The 11535-nt window shown below is 39.1% G+C and overlaps 1 protein-coding gene across 2 annotated transcripts; it reads right to left on the reverse strand.

The window, feature by feature from the left end:
• Positions 1-1047: 1047 nt before the first annotated feature.
• Positions 1048-10341, reverse strand: flad1 (flavin adenine dinucleotide synthetase 1). Of its 2 annotated transcripts, none has more exons than XM_005732108.1 (11): positions 10100-10341; positions 8671-8763; positions 8131-8299; positions 7244-7621; positions 6646-6759; positions 6102-6315; positions 5599-5746; positions 5130-5228; positions 4795-4984; positions 2687-2760; positions 1048-2600 (listed from the first exon to the last, which is right to left on the reverse strand). In XM_005732108.1, exons 2-11 carry the CDS (start codon positions 8676-8678, stop codon positions 2465-2467), a joined length of 1530 nt encoding a protein of 509 aa, XP_005732165.1. In that variant the 5' UTR covers positions 8679-8763; positions 10100-10341; the 3' UTR covers positions 1048-2464. The 2 variants fall into 2 exon arrangements, with proteins under 2 accessions (XP_005732165.1, XP_005732164.1); XM_005732107.2 differs by having other exon boundaries at positions 1049-2600; positions 6102-6369; positions 10100-10340.
• Between the last annotated feature and the right edge of the window lie 1194 nt (positions 10342-11535).

Here is an 11535-nt window from a genome sequence, read left to right on the forward strand (position 1 = left end):
CAGGATTATTTTATTTGAAGTTTTCTGGCTTTCAGATAAACCCCGTTCCTGGAAGAGTATTGTGAAGTACAAAATAAGATATTTATAAATATGCAGTTAAGGACCACAAAAAGGAAGAGGAAAAAAAGTATTTCACTCCAATATGTTTTTAGGTCCCTTGTAGTCAATATGCATATCCTCTCACTGTGTAACCCAAGAGGTTTTTCTGACTCAGGCTTCTGGGCCAAAATCAAAACATCATTTTGAAATTCATAAGAAAGACTGAGCAAGAATTCAGAGTCATAATACACAAGAAAGGAATTGAGTAAGAAACTGGTTTGGCTACAGTGGTGGATTGATGCAGCCAAAACAAACATGACAGCTGAAAAAGAATGAGAATGAAATATGAACCAGTGGAGGAAAAAGTACAGCAGTGATAAACTTTGGAAAAACACAAGTTCATTTTATATTATTGCCCGTGTGGTGGAAGAACTTTGATTTTCTGCTTAACTGGAAGTCTTCAATCGAAGTCCTGTATTCAGAATTTATATAGTAAACTACTTAGCAGTTCAAGCGGCTGCCTTCCTAACGTTCAGGGACCCCTCTTAGGGTCACAAACCTAATCTGAGGGATTGTGGGGTGATTAATGAGAGTGGAAAGAACAACGGCTCTGCCACACTTCCCTTCCAGCAGTCACCAAGTGCTTGTTCATAGAGGGTTGTATGGTTGTTGGGGTATCTTTGCAATTTTGTAGGGTTTTACCTTACAATATAAAGAGCTATTTTTGTTCCATGCATCCTTGTGATCGCTCATTTTTTTAATTAATTCTTTTATTAGGAAGACTTTGCGCTTTGAGCCTTTACAAAGTTAACAAATGATTTTACTAAGATGTTTATGGGAAAATTACAGAAATGTGGCAAGAGGCAACAGCTTCTTTTGTAAATGAGGTCAGAAAACCAAATGCCTGGAAACCACTGGTTAGATGTGTTTAATTGCACTGTATTTTATCTTTAACCAAAGATAAAGACAACGTTATTGTAACTTCTACAATATTTACAGGATATACACCAGATCCAGATATTGTTTCCTCCTAACACACAGCAAGAATTAATCAAAATAAAATGATTTTTTTTAAAAAAGAAAAAAAAAAGAAGCCGATAGAAATATGAAATACAGATATGCAAGTAAATAAGTTACACAAGATACATTCAAAACGAATTATTATATACAATTGTTGCCATTAATGTATAAAAGTATGAGATGTACAAGGATTTATATACATTTTTACATGCATAATTAAGGATTCAACCTAAAAGTAAGGTGGATATGTGCTACAAGCACACAGGAGAAGTTTAAATAAATAAAAGCACAAATTAGACCTATATAAAAGTAAACCCCTCACATTATATAAGCTGCATATACAGCTATAGTTAGAAGTGGCCTAACACAGACTGTAACTTAATTTTCTACCCCAAAAACATCATTCCAGACAATGTCCCGGTGTGTTTACCGCACCACCAAAACACACACCATTACATCGGTGCTGTGATTATAAAGCCGCTGTTCATTGCCTCTTTTATTACTGTTATTATTAATAAATCAAGCAAGCCGTGAAGCCAGGACAGATATGTTAGGAGGGGGGTGTATGAGGGACGGCCTAGAAGTGGTAATTGCTGGTGTAACAGTGTGTGCAGCCCCGCGGTGGCCTCGTAAGCGACCCGCTTTATTAGATCGGCCGGTATTGATCCACGCTGCGCGGTGTTGACTAATCTCCAGGCGGGGAGAGGGAGAGCGCAGATCGATGAGCCTGGATTCAATCATGTCTGGAAACGGAGAAGGTAATTTATTATAATCACGGGCACTAAATAGAAAACGTGAGAACAACGCGCCCGTGAGGGCTTCAAAGAGAACTACAGCGAGCGGGTGTGTGGTGGGGAGATGCTCAGCTAAACATGCTGCAGCCTGCAATTCTGGGTATTCAGTCGGAGACACGGATTAGCAAACGAGAGCCTGCTGGGTGGCCTTCATCAGGGAGTTTCTCAAATCTGGTGTTCTCTCCACGATGAGAAAAACCTTTTTACATTATTTACAAATACATTTTGATGGAGCCCGTCTTCCTGGTGGAGTGTTGTTATTGGATTTAGAGATAAGACAAAGGGAGGCATGAATAAGTTAAGTGAAGAGCTATATTGAATGCCCTGCAGATTCCCATTTGTATGTGAGAGCCCTCTTAAAGTAACATGACAATAGAAGAAAAAAAAAAAGGAGTGATGTTTTATTCAACAGCACAGAGAGCCATTACTTTAGACTCATGTACACAAGCAACACACATTTTCTCTGTGATCTCATTCCACAGTCAGACATGGTATTTTTGAAAAGGTCCTTCTTATGAATTAAATGAGGGTGGATGGTTAGCAGACATCCTTAAAAAGAAAAAATAATGGCTCCACGAAGAACAGCTTAAGTAAGACGAGCACAGATTGTTTCAAGCGCGGGAGTTTCGCTCCTCTTCTTCATTCTCCAAGAGGTAGGCTGGTTTGTATCGTGTCACCCCCCTGGCATCCACCACCTTCAGTGCCTCGTTTCGACAGGTGTTGTCCATACTGCCGAGTGAAGTGTACCTACATTTCAACAGAGATATTTTAGACCTAAAGATCTGCTTTTTAAGCTGTGTACACCTGAATAAAGACAACTAACACATCCTTACCCTTTATCATAGAGAATACAGTAGGGCACGTATAATGTCCTCAAGAATGCCCAGATGTCGTGATATGTCCAGTCCTGGAGAGTGTTAGAAAACAAATGTAATTGGTTTGCAACTGACTCCCTTTGTTCAAGCTATAATAACTCATCCTCTGTGGAGTCCTTTTAGATATACTCATGAGATGAAGCACTACATAAATTATCTTGAATTGAGGTCAACTGCTAAATGTACCTGTGCTTCTATGTGCTCCATCACAGCAGCTGACACAGTACTAGCATTAACAATAAAATCAAATAAAGCAGGCGACTGCCATGTCGCTTATGCACATCCATTCTTCAGCCAGACTAAACAGAAGAACAAGACGTGAGCTTGCTACAGCTATTCAGCAAAAAGCACTGCAATGATTTCACTTTTGTGACCCTTTCGTGTTGAAATGTTAACATGCATCCCTCACTCTGCGTTGGTGTTGCATTAGAAAGCCTTTTAATGTACTGGTGCACTCACATTATGTGTGAGTTTATTTAGGAAAAATAGTCGTTTAAAGCTTTACGAATAAAGCATTATTCAGAAATTTTTATCAAGATGACAAATAACATCAAGGATAACAAGTGAAGCTTTCCCAGGTCATGAGGATTTGCAGACACATTATTTTACACCTGCTGTTTTAGACATGTGACAATCATGGTGACAATGTGGTGTCAAATGAATAAGTGAATAATAACTACCCGACCCTACAATCTGACAATCACTGGTCATGAAAGGAAAATGACCGGTTATGAGTGGTCACTGGGAAAATGACTGCTAAGGCCTGAATCACGCGGGTTTACACATCGGTCAGTGACATCTGTCGCTAGGAAAAATGTGTATTCTCCAATGACTTGACAAAAACCTCCACGTGACTGCTTTAATCACTACCATGTTGCTGTGGTCATACAGTGACGTACTTGTCTACAAATACAGTCCAGCTGCTCTCTGAGCTGTAATGAAACTATGAAAAGTTTGACACGATCCAGAAACTGAGCTCTGGCCTTTTGAAATATTTTGGCACAACTTTCCCTTTGAAGGTGAATTTTCTCCATTTCCGATTTGTGTTGTACATTTCAACAAAACAAGTTTTACTTCCACCTTTACTTTAACTCGTGGTTGGCAAGTACTGCAGACAAACAAGAAAAATACTAGCGGCTTACCAATGGTATCCCTCCTATTAGATACACCTATGACTTCAATTTCAAAATCAAATTATCACATTCAAAAGATTTTCAGGAAACTTGACCTCTGACCTTGAACTTGACATCAAGGAGTCAAACTCTTCTGAAATTTTTAGAAGCTGCATCTATGGTATCAATTTCAAAATCCCATGTCACCTCCTTCTCAAGTAACACAAACTTGCATATTCATTGTGACAATAACCCATCAGTCTTTTACAGCTAAAGGGGTAAAAAGCTACATGGAACCATGGCAACCTGCAAGTAATTAAATTCAATTGTTGAGAGTTTTTTGATGGAATTGGTAACAAGCAACTTCCAGGAACTACTCCCAACCAATTGGGAAATACACATTTTTTACTAGATGGTTGTATTTCATGTAAATATGGAAGAAAAGTCTTAATCCATCTGTGCATGATGTTGTTTTCTGTTCAAGTATTTTGGGGTATTTTTAGCTTTATTTTGAAAGTACTTTGACTTCATTTGAGTCTAGAGAGATGAATTCAGTAAAGAGAGAGAAACAGCACTGCAACAGAAAAAGCGCTAAAAATGAAAACCATGAGGTATGAGCTTATAGCCGTTTCCATTAGTACTTACTCGGGTCACCTCGGTGATAGTATCTGGTATCAGGTACTTTTTTAGTACCTACTTGGTCCCAATCTGACAAAAAGCCACAGACTGAGCAGCAAGTATACCATCGCTTTGATGTCCACCTTTGTTATAGCGTTTGTGTCACGTACAAATGACATTACGGGATGTTTGGCCAAGTTGCTCTAACAACCCCACGCACATTTAATGGTACTCGATTGTAAAGGAAAACAGATCGAGGCAAGTCATACCGCCTCACGCCACGTAGAGCCAGCATACAGTCCTAATATAACGGCATGCATACTGTGTGACACTCACTAGTAAGGGGTTGACTCTCATGTAGTCAGGCCAGCCAGGATCAGTAGGACACATGTCTGTGAGTGTATGTGAATAGGGGTCGCTCCTCCTGGTCCCCATCAGGACGGCTTTTAGCTCTGGCCTTCGTTCCTTCACCTCGCTCAGTGCCTGGCGAATACTGCCCTCCACAGTGAACAGCTCCAGGCTATATCTTTGGGACATACAACGGCAAGTAATGAGATACAGTGGTGCCACACAGACAGGGTTAAGCCACATTTTTCAAAACAAGACCTGGACTGGATATATTAAAATACATGACATCAACTGGATAGATAGCTAGATGGTGGATAGCTCACCTTTTTGTTGTGTCCTGTAGAAATCTCTCCATTTCTGGGAATGGAGAGACAATACGAATATACAGGACTTTCACCTTTTCTTTAGTATCTGGATATCGGCTGAGAGTGACAGGAAGAGAAAAAAGGGACATTTTTTAAAAAGATAAGCAATGCTGGCACAGAAAAAGATCAGATAAGTATTTGTCATATCTCACAATCTGTCCAGCACAGGTCATGAAAAGTCCAAAAAAGTAGTCAGTCTTCTCCAAGATTTTCTCTAAGTGCTGCCCTCAAACTAGTTTCCTTTTTCCATTTACTTCCTGCTGAGATCTCACACCCCACTGTGCGCTAATGCTATCATTATGTTTTTAATTTGAATCTTCATTTTCATCTTTCATCTCTCAGGTCATTTGTTTTTTTTCCCCCACAGATTAAAAAAATCCACAAAAATGTTTTAATTGTCTCATCTCGTCTTCTCCCCTCCTGTTACCGTTTCAGTGCAGCATAGTAGAGATGAAGCAGCGCTGTGCAGTCTTTGCCCCCGTTAAAGCCAACACAGATTTGCTCTGTTGAATACTGATGGAGTGCTGCCTCTATTGTTTTCAGTGCAGACATGACTTTCTCACCCAGCTCTGTACCTGTAGGAAGGAATCGACAGTAAGAGGATGGTTCATAATTAATGCAGTCAAGCTGTGAGGCATCTTAGAAATGAGCCCACATTTCTACGTCTAATCCAAAGAAAAGAAAAAAGCTGCTAGTAGTTTGTCATAGCTTAGTTATTGAAGCTTTATTGTAATCTATTCACCATTCTGTCTCACAGAGTTATATTCTTCTTTTTTATTATCCACTCTGACTTTACGACTTAAATTACTTTAATATTTTAACTTTCTTTATTGGTCCCAATGCCTGTGTAAAATGCACAAGTCAGTATTCACTTTATATCAAGATGACACATATTTAAGAATCATCTTCCATTACTCTCCACACACTCACCACTGTTGGCCAGTCCGTACACCTCAGCGGGGGCTATGGACACCGGGTCTGTGACTAAGGGCACCACGCTCCCCTTGGGCAGCTTGTCTAGCAGCTGTATTCGGGCTTTGTCCACCTCCTGCTGGCTGTCTGCGTCCAGGACCAGCCTAACTCTGTGATAGTTGCTCAACCAGTCAGGGTAGGAGCCAAGAGCCACCTTTCGGCCCCAGTCAGCCTGCAGTTTGGTCAGCACAGGTGCAATGTCTGTTTCATCTGCATCGACAAACACCTAAAAACAAAAAAGCTAATGTCTGGTAAACTTAATTGTACTATTTAAACACTGCATTCAAATCAACTTTATTTTACTCAACTAAAAGTAAACTAAAAGGTAAAATACTTTAAAAGTATCAAGGAAATATCAGAAATATAGAGGAAGTACTAAACTCTATTATAAACAAAAAGTAAAAAATAGATAAATACATAAAAATTAATTAGAAAAAAACAAAAGTATACTAATTCTGACTTGGACTGGATTTTGAAGTAACAGGTTTGGTTATGGAGTTACCTCACGAGTGTGAAAGGTGGTCCCTGAACCAGCAAAGAGATGCTCCAGCCCATTGAAGGCCTTCTCCATTAAAGATGGGATCCCGGGAAAGATGTACACATTACGTACACTGACCTGGGAGAAAAAGGTAGACACATCAAATTGTAAGAAAAGATGTGGGGCGGTACTCGAGCCATCATTGTTGAAACTATTGAGATATGATGCAGGAATGTTCTTCATTGTTTCATTTTAAATTCTCAATAGGATAATAATATACTGCACATTAATGTCTCTCAACTTGAAACACATTAATAAATCACCAAAGACATTAACCTTAAAGAGAAAAATGTCCAAATTTAATGACCTGTGAGTAAGAGGTGTGAATGCTTCTCACGCCTGGTGTCTGTGTGTGCTCAGAGTATTTATTGTTTTGACCACTGCAGGAAGCTATTTTCACTACTTCAGCAACAAGTTAGTTTGCAATCTGTCTTCTAAAGAAAACACCGTCACTTTTGTTTACCTTAAAGAAAGGTTATGGGTTGAACAGCACCGTGTAGCTTGGATATATTTGAAGTAACTTTGTGTTCTATAGAAATTCCTCTGTACCGAGTTCACTCACCAGAGGGTAGCGGTGCTTTAGCCCAGTCTGAGGGTCAGTTCCATAGTTAAGTTTTGCTGAGCGAGGCACCATCGCCAGCTTCATAGCGGCACTGTTTTTCTCCCCAACCCCGAAGAATTCTTCAACCAGCTTGCTAAGCTCTGGATTTTTATATAACTCCTCGTGGAATGCTATGGCAACACTCTCAAAGGTGACGTCATCGTGAGTGGGACCTATACCCCCCGATGTGATGAGGTGCGTATACTGAGATGAAAGGAGGGCCACCTCTTTGGCAATGACTGCCTGCACATCCGGTATGACTGTTATGCGCTGCACAGACACTCCAAGCTTCCTAAGCGCTTTAGTTAGAAAGGCACTGTTGGTATCCACTGTGTGACCCTGAAAGAGACACCCACATGCACATCAGATTCAAGAACCTTAAAAAAAAGAAAGAAACACAAAAAAATAAAGAAAAAGGAAACTCCAAGGTCTTGCTTGATGAAATTCAAGGACTGAAGGCTGATTTTCAGGCAGAGAGATGTGACACTGGACAAAAATCAAATACTTCATGTTTAAATCATGATCATGTCAAGTCAAAAAAAATAATAGTAAGCTTGTGATTTCAGAAACAGCCACAGCTGCCACATAACTTAACCATTGCAGTTTTCTCCCCCTGAGGTCATGAAATGCACATCAGAGACTGGATAGAGGTCCAAACACATAGGGATGCAGATGACGGTATATGTTAAACACTGCACAATGCAAGCTCCTACTTCTATTACAAAAAAACCCAGTTTATATTGATTTCCTCAATTGCACAAACTCCCAGTGATTTTCATTTGGGTGCTGTCACACACGTATAGCTTAAAAGCCACACAAGGCACAAACTTTATCAACACCAAAAGCACCTTAAGAATCTCATCTCCAATGATGAGAATGGCTGCAGTAGGAGCATCCCCGTTGGCTGCAGAAGACGAACTGTTGCTCTGGAGGTTTGTTGACATGGTTGCCTTGCTGAGATGAGCCGCCAGTCTCCTCACACGCACCACTGCTCTACTCAGCTTCGGAAAAGAAAAGCTGGGAACAATGGAAACAAATTAATTGAGTACTGCTTACTACAAATTAATACTAGGTTTATCAACACTCAGCAAAGTCAAAAAGCTATCGAGTCAATAAGACCTCTTTAGCATAGTATGTAAGCATATGCAATATGGAATGCAGTGTGCAGTATGCTCAACTGTTAATATGCAGATGGGCCACAAATTAAAGGAAAAGCCAGCATGTCTTACAAACGGTGATTTCTGTAATACCATAACAGAGGAAACAAATGCACCCCATATTAAGGTCAAATATTAAAGATCTCCCTGTAATTTGTCAGATATTTGTGCATTTTAATATAGCATCTGTATTACTTTGCTGCATTTACAGTGACAAGAAATGTTTCTTACATCAGCATGAATCCACACAGAACATCAGAAAAGGCTTCGCTGTTGTTCAGACCCTCTTCTCTGTCATAGTGTGTCCCTTAGCTGAAGGTATCTCTGGAAGAGGAAGGGTGTACTGTTAACATGTGAATAATTTGTGCATTTCTTCTGCATTTCCTTAACACTGACTCTCTCTCTCTCTTTTTTTTTTTTTTTTTAAATCGGCTATTTATTTATATAGGTCTTTTGATAAGGCTTTAAATTGGAGTTAAGTGGTTGAACTTGAAATAAGAGTTGTATTTAAAACACTTGAATGATTAAAAGTCACTGGTTGCTAATGAAACTGTTTTATTTCTATTTAAATGTGTGTATTAACTGTTTTTCAGTTGTATATAACTAAATTGCAGTAGTCCTGTGTGCATCATTAACAATAAGATAGTGACAGTTTGTTTTAATAGTTTTAATAATTTGTGTCTTTTAAGGTAGATATTCATTTGATGCAGATGAAAAACACGTTTTCCATCCAGTGTTTGAAACGCTAGCAAACTGCTGACAAAATAGAACTCTGTGATAACAAAGCAAAAACATCTATATTACACAAATGTGTTAAAAAGAGAAATAATGGTAATTAAATCCACTGTTAAGGGATTAACAGATCCAAAGCAGGCATTTAATGATACTTCTAGGTGTCTTGTATGTTCAGCTTCACATTGTGCATGTGGTTTGGAGAGCAGCCTGGGAGTCACAGTTGCAGAAGGATAAAGCAAACAGTGACTTCTGGTATTTGCCAAGAATTGATTAGGGGTAAACTGTTGTAGATGACTAGCTGGCCTATGATCTGTCCAACACATGTCTTATGGACGATATCAAGTCAAAGTGACAAAGTATAAGGTAAAAAGCGTTTTGGGTGTTTTTTGTTTGTTTGTTTTTTTCTTAATAGTTTTTCAAGAGAGATCTGGAAAAGAGAGCAGATTGGAATAATTCATTTTAGCCCCTCCGTAAATCCCGTTGACTACAGTCTATTAACCAACACAAGAAACCATATTAGACATTAAAAACGTAGAAACATTAGTATTCGCTTTTTGACACAACTGCCTTGCACCTGCTTACATAGTTTGCATTGCGTAACATTTGTAAGTTATCTAACGGGACGAAAATAAAGTGAACTCAGACATATTCATTTATGGCCATACCAAAAAATAACTGAAACACAAGGCAAATATCACAAGTGTGTGAGCGTGTGTAACACCTGAATGTAAATTCTTAGCTAACTCTAAGTCTCCTCGCTAGGTTACTTATGCCAAAATAAAGAAGTACAATTTAAGTAGATGTGCACATTCAATTTTGTCTCTACTGTCGATATCTCTCGACGAATATGTTTAGTGTGAGGAAAAAGTCCGGGTGTTACATTTATTGTTTGATAACCAATCTCATCAAAACCGAGGGAACTTACCCCTCAGCTGTATATGTCCGTGCTAAGCTCCCTATCACCGGTTGGTACAGCTGCAGCTCGAGCTGTCGCTCAAGGTATGACGTGACCTTAAAACCACACTACGATAGCCAATCATATTTCAGGAGGCGGATCTTAACGACCAGCACGTAATGTACACTAAAGTCATTTAAAGATGTGGCGGAATCAGTACAGTCAATGAGGAGTAATAAATGTCGCTTATCTACTTTAAAAACAAGTGTCAGCCAAACGATTAGTAACATAACTTTACTGCTGCACCACCACCCGGAAGAGGACGGAGAATCACTCCTTCCTTTGCCCGATTCAAAATAGATTACTGTCACTCGTGCGCCCCTGCTGACTGGAGGAGTGAACTCCACGAAACCTAAATGCTGTTATTAAACTCATAATTACCTTTTTCGCCTGTGGGTGGAGCATGTTGGCATATATTTAACAGTTTTGTCTGCTTGTGGATGAAATATTAAACCGAAGTGAGAGACGAATTGATTCTCGCGCACAGCATTTTACTGCCTTCAAACACATTGACGGTTTAAGATATACTCTGTCTGTCTGAATTCATTAAAAATTAATCAATTTAACCACTGATCATTCAACGTAACTCCTTGTACCTTTATGTCCGCTTAACCAGAGCGCGTACAACGCTTGATTTATGTATTGTTTTTCTATCAGATCATATGACCTACAAAATAATAAAGTATTCTATTGTTTTATTATTGTTCCAGTTATTATTATCTGTCTACTTTGCTGCTGTAATAATGCCCATTTCCCATAGGAGTAATAACAGCTATTTTATCTTATCTTACTCAGCAGACTGGGATTGCAGAACAAGTCCTTATCAACGTGAAAAATAAAAATGCTTTGTGTGATACAATTATGTGATGGGCTATCATATAATTATATAAAACTAGAAATGATTACGTGAATGGGCAATTCTGAGATGCAAGCACAACATTCTTAGATCCAAGCACAACTGTATTCGTTTTGCTTCCTGGAGGGAATGCATTTGAGTCAAATAAGGCAAACTTGCTTCACGGGTACATTTTTACATGCTTCAGTGGAAAAAAAGAAAAAAAGCGCACGTGTCAGTGCACCAACGCATGAACCGATCCACTGAATCAGCATGTTCTGAAACTGTAGAATTCAGCCACTCCTTTGCCTTCGTACGTGATAATATGTGTATTATGCATACAATCTGTGGTAAAGATCTAGTTCTTGGGCTTTAGCGTCTTGCACAATGCCATGTTTACTTATTGGTGGTATAAGGCTGCGGCCTGAAGAAAGTTATCTCATCACCAAACTGCTTTGAAAAAAAAGAAAAGCAAAGAAACGAGAATCATATTCAAATGTATGGACATGTATGGACAACACAAAAACGTGTTTAAAACATATGTGGACGACAGTGCGTATGTAGTTATGTC

Source organism: Pundamilia nyererei, unplaced genomic scaffold (assembly GCF_000239375.1).
Source record: "Pundamilia nyererei isolate P.nyererei 1_Seehausen unplaced genomic scaffold, PunNye1.0 scaffold00045, whole genome shotgun sequence".
Taxonomy (NCBI): domain Eukaryota; kingdom Metazoa; phylum Chordata; class Actinopteri; order Cichliformes; family Cichlidae; genus Pundamilia; species Pundamilia nyererei.